The sequence below is a fragment of the Lactuca virosa genome, chromosome 5 (assembly GCF_052849685.1).
Source record: "Lactuca virosa cultivar CGN04683 chromosome 5, Lactuca_virosa_CGN04683_v6, whole genome shotgun sequence".
NCBI classification, from domain to species: Eukaryota; Viridiplantae; Streptophyta; class Magnoliopsida; order Asterales; family Asteraceae; genus Lactuca; species Lactuca virosa.
Genome location: NC_136430.1, coordinates 315,895,843 through 315,916,154, shown reverse-complemented (window position 1 = coordinate 315,916,154; position 20,312 = coordinate 315,895,843). Strand labels below are relative to the sequence as shown.

The window sequence follows — 20,312 nt, the reverse complement described above, 5'->3', positions numbered from 1 at the left end:
GTTTGCTACATTATCTCAGGAAGATCAAGAAATGCTTCAATCTATGGTTTCTCATGAGGAGATAAAAAATGCAATATGGTCGAGTGGTGGAGATAAAGCTTCGGGCCTCGATGGATTAAGTTCTATTTTATTAAGAAATATTGGTCAATTTTCGGACCAGATATAGTTGCTTATACATAAGAATTCTTTCAAACGGGGATTATTCCAAAAGGATGTAATGCATCATTTATCACACTAATTCCTAAGGTCCAAAATCCGACTGTGATTAAAGATTTTAGGCCTATATCTATAATAGGGGTGCAATGTAAGGTTATTGCGAAGATTTTGGCATTACGTCTTGCAAAAGTTGTGGGAAAGTTAGTGTCGGAAGAGTAGACTGCATTTGTCAAATGTAGGCAAATACTTGACGACCCTCTACTATTGAGTGAGATTGTTGAGTGGTATAAGAAGAAGAGAAAAAAGTTCATGATTTTTTAAAATCGACTTTGAAAAGACTTATGACTCATTTGTTGAAGTTAATTTGTTGAGCATATCATCACATTAATTTTTCCTTATCTTGTGCAAATTGTTATGTCCGTTTGATTCTTTGTGTGACATCCTTCCACTACAATATAAAGTAAAATAAGGGTCACAAAGTTAACTCCAAATTTTGACAACTATTAAACCAATTAAGTTAATCACAAAAGTTGATGATTACAAAAGCGCATTTGGTTTCACAAATTTAAATAAATCTCACGTTGTTTCGCTTCAGGGGCAGACCTTAGTGGAGCCCGGGGGGTCCCGGACCACTGCTCAATTTCCGGCACGTAGTGTAAAAAAAATTGTTTTTTCTATTAGGTGCACCGGCTTGAAGTACGAGTGACACCCCTACTAAAACATTCTGCGTCCGCCACTGTTTCGCTTTATCTATTTTTGACACATTAGATTAAAGTTTGAAGTTTAGAATAAAATCTAAAATAATATAACTTTCTTTTCAATTTTCAGTTAAAAAAATAAAAGATAATATTTTTACTATTCCAGTAAAATTGAATTCGAAGCTCCAATTAAAAAATTAAGGTATAGTAGTTGCCCCAATCACCAAATGTGGTTCGTACACAGTTTGAGATCACTGTTTTTCTCAGTATACTCCATATATATATATATATATATATATATATATATATATATATATATATATATATATATATATATATATATATATATATATAGAGAGAGAGAGAGAGAGAGAGAGAGAGATCTTTTAGGATTCGTTCGCTTTTAAGTTTGTAGAATTTTTGTAGTTTTAACATTTTTAAATTTATATACCAATATTTTTAGCATTGATATTATTTTTTATGTAAACAACATTCGGAAACGTTTTGAATTTTTTTCGTTTAATATTATTTTAGATTAGCGGAATTGTCTTAAGTTTGTTACATTGCAATGTTACAGTTGATGTCTTTTTTAATATTTATAATTCAAATATATTATCGTATAAAACATACATCTTGACCTTAAAGCCTTAAAATTTAATGTAAATCGAGGAGTTTACATCTTAAATGATGATGTATCGAAAATTCTTATGTGATATATAAAATACGATTATAAGCAAATACTATTGATATGTATTCAATTAGTAATTACAAATGTCAATTAAGGGTACGTTCTTTGCAATATGACATGTTTCCTTTATATAACTAATCCATGAAATAAATCAATTCAAAGAAAGCACACCATTCAACACTCGCCCGAAAAGAAAATAATCGTCCAAAAAAACTATTTATTGAAAATAAACTTTTAATCATCCGCGCTTTTCGGCTGCCCGTTGTCACCCGTCGCTTGTCGCGGGTAAAGGACTATTATATATATATATATATATATATATATATATATATATATATATATATATATATATATATATATATATATATAAAAGAATATTAGAGTGAAATATTAACTGAACTTACGGTATAATAAAAATTATATTTTTGAACTTGAGCTAAAGCCCAATATTTATGGTTACACCTTAAAGTAATTAAATGAGTTTTATGTCGAAAAGTCTCATTATTTTGAGAAAAAATTTGATGGAGTCATAAATCTTTTTTTTTTAACAAAATAGCTTGATTATTTAATATTTTATCAAAATTAACGAAAAAGTCATGCTTTTTTATTTTAACAGACCAATGATAGATTATGTGATTTTCCTAAAATAATGAGACTTTTCTGTTTATTCTTTTTAAAACTTTATAAAAAAATCTAAAATAAAAGGATTTTTTTTTTGCACAAAACCCTAATTAAATTTAAGAGAATTGGGCCATTATTTCAAAGGCCACATATATTTGTAATAGCCTAGTAGATGAAAATGATTAAGCCCATGTATGACTATAGTCTGTTACTCGGTGTTACTTCTACTCAATAACACCTAACACGAACGTTTCCGTCTTGACTAAACTGCAAATTTGGTCCGTGTGGTTAGCAAAAAAGTGTGGATGGAGTCCAAAAAGTTTACAACTTGCACCACTGGTCCAAAATCACAAACTTTTTGTTGATTTGGTCCTTGAACAACTTAAAATGACTTTTTTACCCTTTTCATTTGTTTTTTCTATTTACTTTAATAATTTCAACATTTAAATATTTAGAAAAAAATAAAAAATAAAATCCTACTCCACCCACCCAATCATTCCACTGGTATCCCCCTTCTCTCTCTGCCAGCTTTCTCTCTCTCATACACAAACATCATTAACTCAATTATACGAGACCAAGCCATCTTCCACCTCTGGCCAAGCCTCCATCGGCGACAGCTTAATATCGTGTATCCGACTTCTTCACCCAATCGACACCTGGATTCTTCTGCAACTCTTTTGACGACAGACATGGCAACTCGATGGGGTTGTGTGCACACGAATTTACCCTTGATGGTGTAACCTGCTTCTACTAGCTACTGAATCGCCTCTGCTTCTACTAGCTACTGAATCGCATGAGTTGTCTTCCCGCAACCCATTTCTCTGATTACCATAAGAACTTGGTAGTTGTGTACAGATTGGAGTAATTCTTTTTTCAGTTTGTCAGGTCCGGTGAAGGGGCTTTAGGGTTTTCAGAGAGGGTTTATGGTTTGATTTCAAGATCGAAGATGAGCGCTTTGGGGTTTTCAGAAGCGATCATTGGGGTAATTGATGGTTTAGGGTTTGATATTTCCAAGTGTTCTTGATGTTTTTATTTTGATTTTCGAAATGGGTTTGATGATGAAACGAAGATGAATGATCGAATTGTTTCTTTGAATAAGATAAATTATAGAAACTTATGAACGAAGATGAAGGATCGAGATGTTAAAACGTGTACTGATTTTGATGATTCTGTAATGGAGATTTAATCAAATTGATTTTTTATTTTGTGAAGATTGTAGTTTAGTTGAAAGGGGTGGTTTGGATCATCGATGTTGGAGTTTTGAAAGGATGAAATTTTGCAACAAATATGTTGGATTCAAGCAATAATAGTGAGAGAAATCTGAGTTTTTTTTTCTTGAATGAGAGAGAGAGAGAGAGAGAGAGAGAGAGAGAGAGAGAGAGAGAGAGAGAGAGAGAGAGAGACTAGGTGACCCTAATTTTTTTATTTGTTTATTTTTATTTAATATGTTATTAAAGAAAATATAAAAAATACAAAAAGAAATTAAAAGGGTAAAATCGTCCTTTCAATTTTTTCAATGACCAAAATCACTGAAATTTTCTAATATTAGGACTAAAACCACAAAAAATTCTTGATTTTGGACCGTTCATGCAAGCCGAAAACTTTTTGTACCTTATACACAGTTTTTTTCAAAATACAGGGACCAAATTTGCAGTTTTGTCTTCCGTCTTCTACTACACACACAGACGTAAAAACCCTAAAATTGCCACACATAATCTAACCTTCTCCGTCGCCGATACCGCTGCAGCTTTGCCCTCCCTTCATCGTCTTCATTGTTATTCCAATTGTTAGTAAACAATATTCGATTTGTATGCTTTTGGTTCAATGAAAAATAGTACTTATTATTAGGATTTAGGACCTTAATTTATCCGACTTTTTGCAGATTAAAACATGGAAGACGACAAAGAAGAAGTGAAATCATTCAAAGAATTAGGATTAGTTGAACAATTAGTCGAGGCTTGTGATAGTTTAGGCTGGAAAAATCCTTCCAAGATACAGGCTGAGGCCATTCCTCATGCGCTTGAAGGTTCAGTCTCTTCTCTATTGTTTCAACTCCAAGTGATTCATATCGGTATGTTTGTACCTCAAAGTGTAGCTGATGTTGTCTGATTGTATAATGTTTAGGGAAGGACTTAATTGGGCTAGCACAAACTGGTTCTGGTAAAACTGGAGCCTTTGCTCTACCGATTCTTCAAGCCCTGTTGGCCGCCGCGGCGGCGGTTCCACCTGTTCAACACGCCTTCTTTGCCTGCGTGCTTTCTCCCACAAGGTTTGTCTGGCTTTGGTATTTTGTTTGGAAACTCCATTGATTATACACTTATTTTTCTTCATTGCTCTTGAATTCTTTCTAGGGAACTTGCAATTCAAATTGCTGAACAATTTGAGGCCTTGGGGTCAAGCATTAGCCTAAAGACTGCAGTGGTGAGTTTTTTTAAGTTGCTTTTAGGTCATATAATTATCAGGTAGATTGTTTTAAATTGCATATATTACATGACAGATATATATTTGTTGTACATTTCCATTGATTAAGTCACAACTTTATTCATTCAAATTAGGATTTGGTATTTCAATATTTGATATACAACAGTTAAAGTGTGAAATTGCAAGGATGGCTTTCAAATTTCAGTAACTTCCTTAGCCCCTTATCATTCGGTTCATAATAAGTCTGCTGTCTGCCAACCTAGTCGAAGAATATTTCACGAAATATTTTCTTATTGTTGATAAGTAGGATTATTGTGAACTTTAAGGTTTATGAACTTTTGGTAATCATCTGACCTCAATTATGCAGCTTGTTGGAGGGGTAGACCATGTACAACAAAGCATTGCCCTTGGGAAACGACCACATATTGTTGTAAGCTTTCTTGTTTATGAATTTTCTTTTTTCACTATGTGCTTTAATTTCATATACTTGCAAAAAACATGAATATTTCTGATCACTTGTTTTACCTTTTATGCATTCCTGTTGCTTCAGGTTGCGACACCTGGACGTCTTGTGGACCATTTATCTAACACTAAAGGGTTTTCCCTTCGCACAATAAAGTACTTGGTAAGAACACAAATAATCTTTCCTTGAATTTATCGAGTTTATTTTCAAAAAAGAAACCTTTTATATATTTCAAACACATGTATGACAGGTTTTGGACGAAGCAGACAGATTGCTAAATGAGGATTTTGAAAAATCACTTGATGAAATCTTAAATGCCATTCCTCGTGAAAGGAGAACATACTTGTTCTCTGCTACCATGACTAAGAAGGTACAAATTGATTTCAGTTATTCTATAATCAAAATCAGTTCTACAAAATAAAATCACAAAAATTCTGAGAGTAGAAATGTACTTTACCTTTTTACCAATATAGACATTATGCTTTATTTTTTACCCATGATTGCATCTTACTTCTATTTATTTTTTCCTAATGCTAGCAATATGTAACCCATCATAGCAAAGTACTTACAGTTTGTTATACATTGATATTATTGGTGAAAAAGAATTAAATACAATGCTATTCTGGGTGAAAAATGTAAGTACATTGCTATTATGAATAAAAAAATGCAAGTATGTTAAAAATTTTCTGCTATTGGTAATATATGTATATGTGCTGTTATTATGGATTAAATAATGGTGAAATGATGGAATTACCTTGCTATTATGGGTACTATTCTGTAAAAAGAAAGTGCAAGTATATTGCTATTATGTGTAAACACTGATATTGTCAGGTAAAAAATGTTAATGTGGTGCTATTTTAATAGGTAAAAGAGTGTTAATACATTGGTATTATTGGTAAAAAGAGTAAAGTAGTTTGTTGTTTCTTGCAACTTATACAGTGTTACCTGACTAACATTTCAGGTGCAAAAGCTGCAAAGAGCTTGTCTAAGGAACCCTGTAAAGGTAACAAACAATAATCATCCATATACGAATTTTATATCTTTTTAATCGCTGAGAATAAGCATTTTGTATATTTTGTTTTATTCAGATTGAGGCGGCATCTAAATATTCTACAGTTGACACATTGAAGCAACAGTTTCGTTTTGTGCCAGCTAAGCATAAGGACTGTTATCTTACATACATTTTAAATGAAAAATCCGGGAGTACATCAATGGTGTTCACACGTACATGTGAAGCAACCCGTCTTTTGGCTTTAATGCTTCGCAACCTTAGTTTTCGTGCAATCCCAATTTCTGGTCAAATGACTCAGGTATCAATCAATTTCTTTGACTTATTTTATTTTATAAATTGAATAGTATGTAACTATGCATAATGTATGTTTATTAAATCAGGCAAAAAGGCTAGGGGCGTTGAATAAGTTCAAGGCTGGGGAGTGTAATGTTCTTATATGCACTGATGTGGCGAGTAGAGGACTTGATATTCCTTCTGTTGATATGGTTATAAATTATGATATTCCCACAAACTCAAAAGTAAGTTTATGTATATGTTTGTGTTTTTAAAATCAAATTCCTATACTTGATGTTTTAATCTATGATAGCAATATATTTATATATAAATGATATATATTTTAGGATTATATTCATCGAGTGGGGAGGACAGCACGTGCAGGGAGATCTGGGGTTGCTATATCTTTGGTGAATCAGTATGAGCTTGAGTGGTATATTCAAATAGAGAAGCTTATTGGTAAGAAGTTACCCGAGTTTGAAGCACAAGAAGAGGAGGTTTTGTTATTCTTGGAACGTGTCACTGAGGCTAAACGTTTATCCCTCATGGTATTGTTTTTTTTTTTTTTTAATTGAAATTTGATTTTTTTGTTTAATTTGTTAATTTGTTGATTTGGTTTTGGTTTTATTATAGAAAATTAAGGAAGCGGGAGGGCATAAGAGGAGGAGGGGAGGTGAAGAGGAGGAGGATGAGGTTGACAAGTTCCATGGGAAGAATAAGAATAACAAGTCGTCAAACAAGTCAAGCAACAAGAAGTCTAAACGTAGATAGGTTTGAATTCGTGTAACACAATTTTGTTATGAGGATTGAGGAGGTTTCTTTATTCAAAGCAGATTTGGAGGGAATTTGTAAATTTCGTTGAAGGTTTTAGTATAAGGATTTTTTAACTTTTGTTTAGGGATTTTATGTGAATTCTGACTTTTGGTTTGGTTTGGTTTTTCTATAAACAAAGAACTTGATGAGACAATATGATAATCTTTTCTTTGGTCGCTGCTACTATTATTATTGAATGATGTGTGTAATGTGTAATGTGATTTGAAAGTATGGAATACCCCTTAAGTTACTTATCTTTGTAAAAGTTTTATGGGCGTGTTTGGCACAGAGCTTTTGGAAGTGTTTGGGAGCTTCTAGCTTTTAGCTTGTGACAAAACGCTCTAGTTTAAACAAAAAATTTCGTTTGGCAGTACGAACGTTTAGCTTTTAGTTTAAACAAAACGCTCCAAAACTAAAAGCTAGCGTTTAACAAAAAGCTACTGAGCTTTTGAAATCAATTTCCATAATTACCTTTAAAAATATATTTATAAATTTATTTATTTTTAATCAATTGTGCTTTTAATCAAAACATAGTCATAAAATTGACTTTGCCAGGTATAGACATGCATTCCGCGGAGGACTCTCTGCGGACCTCCGCGGAATGACGTCATGTCCGTGGAATCCGAAAAAGTGTGATTTCCCATCGTTTAAAATACTCTTCCGCGGGGGTCCTCTGCGGAGACATTAACCCCTCCGCGGAGTGAGTTGTTTGGCAGTTCATAAATCCCTCCGAAGAGGAGCTGACGAGGAGCTCCGCGGAGAGATTAATGTATCTGCGGAATGGGTGGTTGCAACGTAATTGCAATGGTTTTTTTGATATAAAGTTTTTTTTTCTTTTGTTTTTTTAGCTCCATTTGCATATTAGATCAGTTTTAGTGTTACAAATTTGTTTTGAAAAGAAAAATGAGTTTTGTTATTTTATGTACTGGGGGTTTTGACAGATAAGTAATGGGATTAACAACTACGTTAGACCAAAGTTTAACAACTTAGGTTTACTGCTTCCGCCAAATTTTGATCGTCGAATATTGTTTGATTTGGTCAAAAATAAGACTAACGTGTTCAATAGTAATATATCATTGTCATTTCAACACCCAGTTCATAGGTATGTTATGAATATTGTAGACAGAGCAGATGTTCATCAACTCAGAAATGTAATTTCTGAATCGAAGGAGATTGTGCATTTGTATTTGGAGGTGTTTGAGGGATGGGTCGAACAGACAGAAGCGGTTGACAAGATTGTACCATACAATGTTGAAAACATTGTATCTGATAATGTTGAAGAGTGTCCACAAGAAGAAACTGTGGCAGTGAATACAGTGGAAGAAGAAAATTTATATGAGTTTATGACTGGCTGAGAAAACTTTGTCAGACGGTGAAGAGTCAAATGAAGGATGGTCAGAAGATGAGTTCACACACGGGAAAAAAGCTTCAGACATATTTTACGGTACGCCTCCCATACCTGATTGTCCTGATCATATTGTTGAACCCGGACCATTTCACAGTTTACGTCCAAATGATGATATGTTTGTTCGTCAAACATATGATAACAAACAACAACTAATATTTGCTTTGAGTCTTAAAGCAACCAAAGAAAAGTTTCAGTTTAAGACCAAACATTCTAACAAAAATCGTTATGAGGTATATTGTGAAATTGAGAACTGTAGTTGGCGTTTATATACAAAACGCCTTGATCCCACTGATGAATTTGAAATCACAACATTCAACAACGTGCACACATGTTCGTCATTACAGATACACCAAAATCATAAGCATGCAAATAAAAAAGTCATGGGTACTATATTGCATGAGATTATGGGGAAAACTCGTTCCAAGGTTTGGAGGCCTAATGAAATATCAAGGGATTTGAATGCTTTGCTGGAAATCAATGTAAATTACAAACAAGCTTGGCGTGCAAAACAATATGCTATGGAACTGTTGTTGGGATCCTCTGAAGAATGTTTTTCCAAACTTCCTATTTATTTTCACAATTTGAAGAGGCATAATCCCAGTACGGTGGCCTATATACAAACAAATTCAGAGATTGTTCCGAGTGTTGTTTTTATGCCATTGGGAGCACGGTAAATACAAAAACTTGTTATTTAATATATAATTAATTTTAAAAAAATTTATAGTGTTTATGTGTTCCATTTTCATATATTGCAGATACGAACGTTCAAACGTTTTTGTCGTAAAGTTATAATTATGGAGGGTGGCCATTTGAAGGGTGATTTTAAGGGAACCATATTGCATGCAATCGCTATGGATGGGAACAACTAGATAGTGCCCCTTGCGCACGGAATATGCAAAAAAAAGAGTGGTCTTACTTGGACATGGTTTCTTGAAAAGTTGTATGAATGCGTTGGTGATTGTCAAGATTTGATGTTTGTAACTGATAGGGCCGATGCAATTCGGGTTAGTATTGAAAATGTTTTCCCACGTACTCATCATGGCGTATGTGCTTTTCATCTACTAGGAAACATAGTACACAGGTTTGGGAAAAATGATAAAACAAAAGTGTTGTTTTGGAGGCTTGTAAGAGCTTACAAAAGAAATATTTTTGAAGATTTGTGGTATAGATTTAGTACTACTAGGCCGCAAGTAGTGGCGTATCTAAGTGAAATTCCACGTGCTAAATGGACTAGAGCATATTCCCCGTCGAAACGGTACGATTACATGACCTCGAACAGTGCAGAGTCCATGAATGCTTTATCTGTAGATGCAAGGAAGATGCCTATAGTACCCCTTCTTGAGTTCTTCCGTCGTCTTTCACAGGAACGGTGTAACAAGCATCGATTGGATGGAGGTATGACTTTAATTTGGACTTTAATTATGTCGAATAATAAGTTCATTATATATATGTTCTTTACAGGGCAACGTTCAACAATACTAACGGAGTGGGCTGAAAAAGTAGTTAGAAAAAATGAAGAGCGTACGACAGGATGGTCCATTTCTGGTGTTTCAGATGCAATATATCAAGTGCATGATTTCAAACATGGTGGCATAGTTGATTTGAGGCAAGAAACTTGTACATGCAAATATTGGGAAGGAACTGGGTTGCCTTGTGGTCATGTCATAATGGTCTTAAAGCACTTGCTTTGGACATCTGGCTATAGATGCGTACAAAATGGAAACGTACCGCAGTACGTATCAGGAGGCGGTTTACCCCCTTCCTGAACCGTGTGATTAGGAGATTCCCGCTGAGATAATGGTTGTTAAACCCCCGATAATGGATACACGTCAAGCTGGTAGACCGAAAAACAGAAATCGTATTCCGTCACTAGGTGAGGAACCTATAGTAAGAAGGTGTAGTAGATGTGATAGTACAACACATAATGCAACGACTTGTCCGACATTGGTCCCAATGAAGAAAAATAAGTCTAGAAAAAGTAACTACGCATCAGGTAGTAACACAAAAAGGAAAGGGAAAGGGACGCAAGGGACACAAGGGACTCACGAGACGCTAGACACAGACGGGACACAAGAGACGAGTAGGACACAAGGGACACAAAGAGAAGACTATTGTTCAATGTTTGATTTGAATGATTGATGTTGTATGTATATGTAATTATGTCATGTTTTGGAAGTCGTTGATTGTGTACTTTGAAATTGTGTGGTTACTTTAAAGATTATGGGTAATATTATGGTCATATTAGTGCATCATTACTAGTACAATAATAACTAAAACTAGACGATAATACATAGAACAAAACAAGAACACATAATAAACATACAACAACAATAATTAAAGACTTAAGGGAATTGCAATGGATACTTTTCTTTCTCCATTGTTATATAGTCGTCACTAATTCTTATTTTATCTTCAAAACGATCATTTTCCCGCCCAAGATCGATCATTTCTGCATCCTTCTCAGCAAGCCATTTTTCAGTCAGTTTGATATTCTTCTTAGTCTTTTTTATCCATTCCTCGTGGTCTTTGATTTTTTTTTTCAATTTGCATCCTTTCCTCAACCTCTCTGCACTATGCCGCAAAGAGGTCACGACGTTCAGCAAGAGCCCGAGATGACTCTTTATCTTTTCTTTGATGTTCTTCAGCCCATTGTAATTGTTGCAAAGTTTTATCAGACATATACGACTCTCTTATGTTTGGTGATGGGGCAAGAAAAGGGTCGATTGGATCACAATAGAAACAATCAACTTCGTTGCACGAGCAAATATACAAATTTGAAGATGAACTCATATTAAATTTCAAAATCATTTGTAACTCTTTACCAAAATTTCAACTCCGTGGTAATGACAATATATACAGGGACCATATATAGACCCTTCAACTCCGCAGAGAGGTGTTTGTCAGTCCGCATAACTGTATGTCAGTCCGCAGAGCTGTTTGCCAGTTGGCATAGTTGCGTGTCAAGTCGTTGTCATCCTTACATTACAATTATGGGAATACAGTTATTTATTAAAAACTAAACAACGCCAACGGACGAAAAGTAAGGTTCACATAGAACTGAATACAAACTAATATTCGTTGTCATCCATACATTTCAGTTCAAGTCAATTGTCGTGGAGGTAAGACGATAACACTTTCAACTGGTATTTCCCAATGCCTAACGGTTGGAATAGGATTAACCATCTCAGTTTGAAAACCATTTCGATACACCGCGGTAGTTAACTTTAAATTCACCATTTGCTGGATTTCTACAATTTCAAGCCTTTGTAGTGAAGCTATGGCATGCTCACAAGGTATACCACATTTTTTCAATTTACCGCAACTACAAATACCATGGTCTAATTTCACAGTTTCGGTGGTTGAATACTTACACACTTCATATGTGTCACCAACAATATGCCTAATCCTACAACCATCGGAGTGGATAAATCTTTTATGAAGCACCTTTAGTGCATAAGGGGTTAGAATACCATGAAAATCCCCTAAGAAATGAACTGAATGATAAAACAAAATTTATTATGTCATAATGTATAATAACATATCAATTGAACATTTGAGTTATGTCATAACTTAGAATTACCTCCGAATGCAGCACGTTGAACATACACTGCTTGCATCAAGTCATGCACCATTTCAATGATTGTTATTATTGGAAACTCATGGCTGTTTGTTTTTATCCAATTGACAACAACAGGAATGTCAATGAATTTAACATTGAAACGTACTCTAGGGAAAAAAGCCCGTACCCATTTTGCAATGGGAATATTGTCAAGCCAATCAAGATCATTCCCATTGACCTTATGTTGTAAGTTGTTAAAACATGCATAAAAATCAGATGTATTATAGGCTTTACAGGTCTTCCAGAACAATTGCTCTACAACTGTATTGCTTCCGGTGGAAGTGCGTATTTTCTCAGCTATATGTTTACAACAATAGCCATGATATGAATCAGGGTAGACTCTTTGAACTGCAAAGTCTATGGAATCAGACATATGGCTTATGAAACCAACTTCCGTATTGTCACCTAAACATTCTTTAAGCCTCCTCATGAACCATAACCATGAATTGTCACAGTTTATGATGCCCAAAGCAAACGCTATGAGAAGGGGTTCATGATTTCCATCTAAAGCAACCGTAATGTACATGGATGCTACATACGCCCCAATTAGAGGTACCTGACCAACGAATATGATTGGTATCATAGACGTGAGAAACGTACGAATCTGCAAGTCAAGATAAGAATATTAGCCATATAACAACTTCAAATAAGTAAATATTTATTTACTATAAGGGATTACATACCACGCATCCCAATGCCACAAAACAAATTTGGAAACGATTGTACTGATCTTTCGTAATGTACGTGAAGGTGTTAGGATTGGTTCTTTGCAGATTATGGAAAAAAGTCGGTAAGTTGGAGAAACTTTTTCTTAATGTCTGATTGACTGAACTCATTTTCACAACTTTCGATACCTTCTAAAAATGAAAATGTTTGTCAAATTTAAAAGGAATCAATATAAATTATTCCGCAGAACTTACTTGTCAGTCCGCGTAAATGACTTGTCAGTACGCGTAACTTATTTGTTAATCCGCGTAACCTGTTTGTCAGAGCTGTTTGTCAATCCGCGTAACCTGTTTGTCAAAGCTGTTTGTCACTAGATACGCACAGGACACAAGAGACGCGCTAGACGAGTGGGACGCAGAGCTGTTTGTCAGTCCACATAACTGTTTGTGAGTCCGCAGAACTGTTTGTCAGTCCGCGTTACCTATCTTTTTATATATAGTAAAGCATGTATCTATACGTCCAAATTAGAGGTAAGGGATCATTTCACAAAATGGCATCCAATGTACCAACTTCTTCAAATGCAGCTAATCCGTCTAATGTGTCTGCTCCAATAAATGGTACATCTCCATGGACGACAACAGAGGTGTTGGTCCTAACACGATGTTGGATTATCATTTACGAGGGTCTACCAGTAATGGCTCCCCTTAGTTGCCTTGTTGGTGATGAATGGTTCCACTTAGTAGCTTTGTTCAACTATGAGGTGGGACAAGGACAAGAACGACTAAAACCCGATATTGTTAGTAAATGAATGGATTTAAAAACAAAAGTCACATGGTTTAATCGATGCTACAATTATGAGAAAATGCGATGCTCTGATGCTGATGATGAAGAACTTCTTGAATACGTGAACGGATATTACCTGTGCCAGTTTGATGAAACTGATTTCGAGTATACAGACGTTTGGAATCTGGTTAAAAATAAACCCTTTTTCATGTAGACAACTCTTTTATTCGTAATGTTTTATGTAATGTTTGTTAGTCGTACATCTTTTATCCGTAATGTTTGTTAGTCGTTCATCTTTTATTTGTAATGTTTTGTGTAATGTTATTATGTTATTTCTAATGTTTATTTTGTTTGAATGTATCGTAATATATGTTGGTGAATTATGTTTTAAAAAATATAGGATAAAACACATATTTATATTAAACAAAACTACTAAAAACAAGTATTTCATAATAAGTTATACAAACTTCCAAACATCAAGTTATTTAGTATCCCAAATAATATTTGTCATCCTATTTCTGTAGAGAAATCCCGCATCTCTACATGGCTTATCACTCTTCACCGGTACCCCCGAAGCAATCATTTCCATATACATGATTACGAATACTCCACAATCCCCTCTATTAAGAATATATTCCTGTTGTGGCGCGTCTACAATATCAATAAACTCCATAACTGCGTTGTCTTTGTGTCCATCGGGGAAATCGTTCCAGTAGTCAATGGCATCTAGCTCTTAGATAATACTATCCCCAAAACTTTTGAATTCTCCACCAGTCAAGTACTGTGTGAAGAAATTCATAGATCGTGCTAAATCATAAATGTGTACTTTCCAAATATCTAAATGTAGCACTGCCAAAAACCAATGGGTATGAGGAACATTTATGAGGAATAGAACCTGCAAACAAAAAAAATTAAATAGTCATAAATTCAGTTCCTAAATAAAATAAATAATTAATAAACTTAACTAACCATATCCACATCCTTCCATTTAGGATGGCCTCCAACACCATTTGCTATATTCCTAAGAAAAAATGATTTTCCGTTTTGCAAATTGAGTTCTTGAGGGAATATCGTCCACCTTGCTTTCGCCGGCCGTCTTTCCATGAGCAAGGCACTCCATATCGCAATATGCTGTACATTTTAAGATAAAAATGTTACAATTTTTTCTATAAATTATCGTCTAAAAATGTAGTTAAAAAATATGTTTAACGAATGTTACCGAAGAAATTAACCACACAGCGTCTGTAACTGCAAGTAACCTCGACCAAAACTCCACATCCAGTGTGAGCATATGCAGCCTATGTTTAGTGTTTAGGTTGGATGAGATCGTATTTCATTCTCTCCAAAAACTCAACGTAGTGGCAGCTTCAAGACTGTCGAGCAGGAGATGATTTGAAACATCATTACTCTCTTTATTCACAATGTCTTCATTTGCTTTTTCAGGACTCTCCACTACTTTTTTTTTTCTTTGCTTTGGTGATTTTCTTCAATTTTGGTGTGGATTGCAACTAAAAAATTAACATGTTAAATAATTATCAATATGTTAATATTTTAAAAATATACCAAATTTAAAATATGAGTTTTGTACCACTGTGAACGGAGTCCGCTGATACCGTGGAACACCCCTCTTTCGTTGTGGCCTAACAATAGGAGTCATTTCTTTTGTGTGATGTTCTCCCACTTCCGATGACGGCTCAACATGCGTAGGTGTAGGCCCAAATTCCCCCTCCAAACCATGAGTACCTATATCATCATAATGCAAATGTGTATCATGGTAATATTTTCTTCCTCCTCTTGATTTATCATCTCCTCCTCCTCCTCATCCTCTCGAAACCCTCTGTCTGGTTCAACATTTCTGTCTGGTTCATCTTTTTTCTATAATACACGATCTACTTTAGAAGTTAAGTCAGCCACAACGCCTAGTAGACGCTTCACTAATGCCTTTGTGCTCGTCTTCTTCTTCTTTACCAACCTTGATGTGTCGTTTGACATATAACTTGTTTCTATTTCAGGATGTTGCGAGGAAGAAGCATTTGTAGCAGATTCGGTCGAAGATGTTTCTATTTCGGACTTGTACATCTTTCTTCGAGCAGGCGAGGCAACAACATGTGGACTATTTCAGACCGGACTATGTTGTCGTGGGGGAGACTCTACATGGTTAAGAGTCCAATTGACATAGCGAACATAAAACGACAACATCAGCTCCTCCAGGTTTGCCACGACATTAATAGGTTGGTTGTTAGGCTGTAGAAATCAGATTGTTAATTTAACATGAAAATACATTGGAATTTGTAACTATAAATGATCGTTAATATAAAAAGCATACCACTGACACGTTGATTATTCGACAACATTGAACCCAAGATAACGATGTTTTACTTCTCCACGCCCTCATCCGTGGCAATTCTGTCGGCGTGCGTATATAAAACTGGGTTGCCTCTGGGAATGTCTCTGTGACATCCCCTAATTTCTCGGCCAGAAAAGACCGATTTAATTTATGCTTTTTAAAATAAAATCAGAGAAATCTTTTTAAAAGATGTTGCGGAATTTTTCCCCAATACAAAATATGATAAAAGTTTGTCAAAACCTTTCTTTAAGAAATATATAATTTCATTTCATATCAAAACCTCGGGATGTCATGTTCCGATACAGATCAAAAGCATAAACAAGACATTATAAGCCTTTCAACAGTTATTTACAACTACTGGCCTATAATCCAAAATCTCTCATCGTCCTCCGATTATGCTCGGGGTCCACTACCTGTAACATAAAAAGCTGAGTGGGTCAGGCTTGGGAGCCTGGTGAGCATATAGGGTTTTCAACCCACAATAATAATAAACTTATTAAGTTCATCAATCAACAATAACCCTGATTACCCGTTCCCGTTATCCTCACTTTACGTCCCTAAACACTTATCCCAAGGGACCTAGCCTAAAGAATATCATCGGGATGGACACTACTGCTAAGGGGTTTCCTCAGCCATACATGTCCTAAAGGCAACCATGAGGGGGATTGGAGTACAGCGAATGAACGCCCAAGTTCATTAACACCTACAGGTTGCGGGTCTGCTAGCGTTTCCACTGGACTGTCTAGAAAGTCTGTGGTCGTCATCCAAACTCCGCTAGATGACTGGATCACAATCACATCGAGGCCTCTCATCATTTTATCACACATCAACTATCTACCCATGTTTTACCCAACATATTTGTAGATAAAAATACATATACAATTTAAAACTTGTATAAAACATCAACTCAACAGTCACCTCAAATAAACAATTAATATATTTACACATAACACGTATTTTAAGGTAAATACTTCATATCTATGTGTAAAGTGAAAGTGACTATACACTCACATGATTTGATGATAATCGGGCATAAATTCGTTTCCTAAAACGTTCGTTTCTAATAAAACCGGGAGTTTTATTCAGAAACCGGGCTCTGCGAGGGTCGGGCTTCGAAACCGAAAAGATAAATTTTCCGGGCTTCTCGGGCACTTTGGGGCGTATTCCGGGTGTTATAATCGATACCGGGGCTTTTGGGGGATGTTAATATGAAGGAAATATGAAGAAAGGGGCTAAAAGTGGCAAAATTCCAAATGTAGCCGAGAAGGCTCGCAAGCCCTCTATTTATAGGGGTCCGAAGTCGGCTAAGGAAGAGAGGAGTCAGCAGGCGAGGACACGCGGCAGCAGCTGGGCGAGGGTGCGCAGGTGGCTCGCACATGGGTTGCGCGTGCGAGGGGCTCGGTGTCGGCCTCTGATTGGACCGCGATCTAGTCCGAAGCTTCGGACGTGGCTCCTCCTACGAGACTCGGACACGTGATAAGGGACACGCGTCGGACTCCTAGTGGACCACTTCGGATGACTCAGCAGCTCGGATGACTCAGCAAAATTTCGGACACGTGGCGTGTTCTAAGCGAAGGTGACGTGGCCGAAGTCCACGTATGCGAAAATTCCCGGTTTTGACATTATTTCTCGATTTTCGCGCCAAAACTTCTAAAATCCATAACTTTTGCATACGAGCTCCATTTTTGACGTTCTTTATATGCACGTGTAGGTAAATTACGCTCTACAAATTTCGTTTAGACTTCGTCGGCTAATTTTGACTTTAATTTTTATATTATTATTTTTAACAGACCGGGACAGGAAATCCGTTAAAAATTCATAACTTCTTCATCCGACGTCCGTTTTCGTCTGCCTTTTTACCGTTGTGCTACTATTGACGAGACCTTCGATTCTAGTTTAGGTCGGGTCGGCTAAAAATCACTCGATCTAAAATTCGAGTTTTTTTAGTTGTCTACTGCTAAGCTGAAACTTCGAAAAATCATAACTTCCTCATACGAAGTCAGATTTGGGCGTTCTTTTTATACCTACTCTCAGTTTAACGAACACTAAGAGTTTCGTTTAGATCACTAAGACTAAAAAGTAGTTTATCAAAAACTCACTTTTTACGACATTCGGCACCGTGCCGGTTTTGTCGTGAAACTTCGACAGGTCATAACTTCTTCGTTATAACTCGGATTTCGGTATTCTTTATATATCCGTAATCCTTGTCATGCCCACTACAAGTTTCTTAATAGATATCGGCTTTATCTAATATTTATTTTTGACGCTCATTTTTATTCTTAATTAATTAAACCCTAATAATTAAGCATAAAACACATAATTCACATAATATTCACATAATTCCTTTTCATTTCTTCAAAATGAGTTACAAAGGTTAACCTAGACTATAATGTCAATATTAATGCCTAGCCTAGAAACATGGGCATTACAATTCTCTCCCCCTTAGGATGATTCCGTCCCCGGAATCACACATCAGCAAACAGATGCGGGTAGCGACTCATCATGTCACTCTCCATTTCCCAGGTGAGATTTGGCCCATTCGTATGTTTCCAACGCACAAGCACTAAATCGACCATCTTGCGTCGCAACTTCTTAGTCTTACGGTCAACGATTGCCTCAGGTTCTTCGATCAACTTCTTGTTTTCATCCAACCTTAACTTAAAAATCGGAATTATGTCGGGCACATCTCCCGTGAACTTTCTCAAATAGCACACATGAAAGGTATTATGAATACCCTCCAGTGCTTCCGATAATTCTAGCTTGTAAGTTTGATTCCCGATCCTCTGAAGAACTTTAAATGGTCCAATAAACCTTGGACTCAACTTTCCCCTTTTACCAAATCTTATAAGTCCCTTCCACGGTGAGACTTTAAGTAAAACCAAATCTCCAACTTCGAAAGATATCAGTTGTCTTTTCTTGTCAGCATAACTCTTTTGTCGATCTTGAGCAGCTAACATCCTTTCCCTTATTACTTTCAACTTTTCAGCAATCTGATGGACTATTTCAGGTCCCATAAACTGCTTTTCCCCAGCTTCCAGACAACATGATGGCGTTCAACACTTTTCCCCATACAAAGCGTGATAAGGTGCCATCTTGATGCTCGAGTGGAAACTATTATTATAGGAAAATTCTACTAGAGGTAAGTGTTCATCCCAGTTACCTTGGAATTCTAGGGTACATCCTCTCAGCATATCCTCCAATGTTAGAATTGTTCGTTCGCTTTGACCATCGTTTTGAGGATGGTAAGCTGTACTCAAACACAACTTGGTACCCAATTCCTCTTGTAGACTTCTCCAAAACCTTGAGGTAAAACGACTGTCACGATCAGATACAATCGTTAACGGAACACCGTGAAGCCTCACAATTTCCTTTACATAAGAATTCGCAAGTTTATCCATAGACTATTTCTCGTTAGCGGCTATGAAATGCGCACTCTTAGTGAAGCGATCAACGACCACCCAAATCATGTCGTGACCATTCCTTGTTCTGGGCAGTTTAGTCACAAAATCCATGGTAATGTCCTCCCATTTACCCATGAGTACAGGTAAAGGTTCTAAACTCCCATACGGTTTCCGATGTTGTGCCTTAACCCTAGCACATGTTACACACTCTGCCACATACTTAGCAACATCGAGCTTCATCGTCGGCCACCAGTAATAGGGTTTTAGATCCCTATACATTTTCGTACTGCCGGGATGAATCGAGTACATGGTTTTGTGAGCTTCTTCCATTAGAAGACCTCTTACTCTTCCCGTCTTAGGTACCCAAATCCTATCTTTGAATACCTTTAATCCTTGACCGTTTGTATTAAACACCAACGTTTTTCCCAAACGTTCCTCCTTTCGGTCATTTTTCTCTAAAGCTTCCTCCTGAGCTTTCTTTATACTTTCCACAATTGTCGAGACGACTTCAATTCTCAACGCTCTTGGCCTTTTATTTTCAAGATTTACCTTCCGACTGAGAGCATCAGCAACAACATTTGCTTTACCAGGGTGGTAAAGTATCTCACAGTCGTAGTCCTTGAGTAGTTCTAGCCAGCGCCGCTGTCTCATGTTCAATTCCTTCTGATTAAAGAGATATTGAAGACTCTTATGATCAGTGAAAAGTTTACATTTAGTACCATAAAGATAGTGCCTCCATATCTTTAAGGCGAATACTACCGCTGCCAACTCCAGATCATGAATGGGATAGTTCTTTTCATGCTCTTTCAATTGCCTCGATGCATACGCTATCACTTTATCCCTTTGGGTCAGAACACATCCTAACCCAACTCCAGAGGCATCACTATAAACTGCGAAGTCATCAACTCCTTCAGGTAACGAAAGAATCGGTGCTTCACACAAT

The 20,312-nt window shown here is 36.2% G+C and overlaps 2 protein-coding genes across 2 annotated transcripts; one reads left to right on the top strand and one right to left on the bottom strand.

The window, feature by feature from the left end:
• Positions 1 to 3,820: 3,820 nt before the first annotated feature.
• On the top strand, positions 3,821 to 7,321 carry LOC145116726 (DEA(D/H)-box RNA helicase family protein). Its single transcript, XM_079053053.1, has 12 exons — positions 3,821 to 3,949; positions 4,046 to 4,189; positions 4,288 to 4,432; positions 4,515 to 4,584; positions 4,952 to 5,014; positions 5,135 to 5,209; positions 5,298 to 5,417; positions 6,009 to 6,050; positions 6,136 to 6,357; positions 6,440 to 6,577; positions 6,680 to 6,880; positions 6,966 to 7,321. The coding sequence occupies exons 2-12, from the start codon at positions 4,054 to 4,056 to the stop codon at positions 7,101 to 7,103; spliced, it is 1,350 nt and encodes a 449-aa protein (XP_078909179.1). The 5' UTR covers positions 3,821 to 3,949; positions 4,046 to 4,053; the 3' UTR covers positions 7,104 to 7,321.
• Positions 7,322 to 11,652: 4,331 nt separating this feature from the next.
• On the bottom strand, positions 11,653 to 14,912 carry LOC145113101 (uncharacterized). Its single transcript, XM_079049198.1, has 5 exons — positions 14,841 to 14,912; positions 14,591 to 14,752; positions 14,448 to 14,516; positions 12,134 to 12,776; positions 11,653 to 12,047 (listed from the first exon to the last, which is right to left on the bottom strand). The coding sequence occupies exons 1-5, from the start codon at positions 14,910 to 14,912 to the stop codon at positions 11,653 to 11,655; spliced, it is 1,341 nt and encodes a 446-aa protein (XP_078905324.1).
• Positions 14,913 to 20,312: the final 5,400 nt, after the last annotated feature.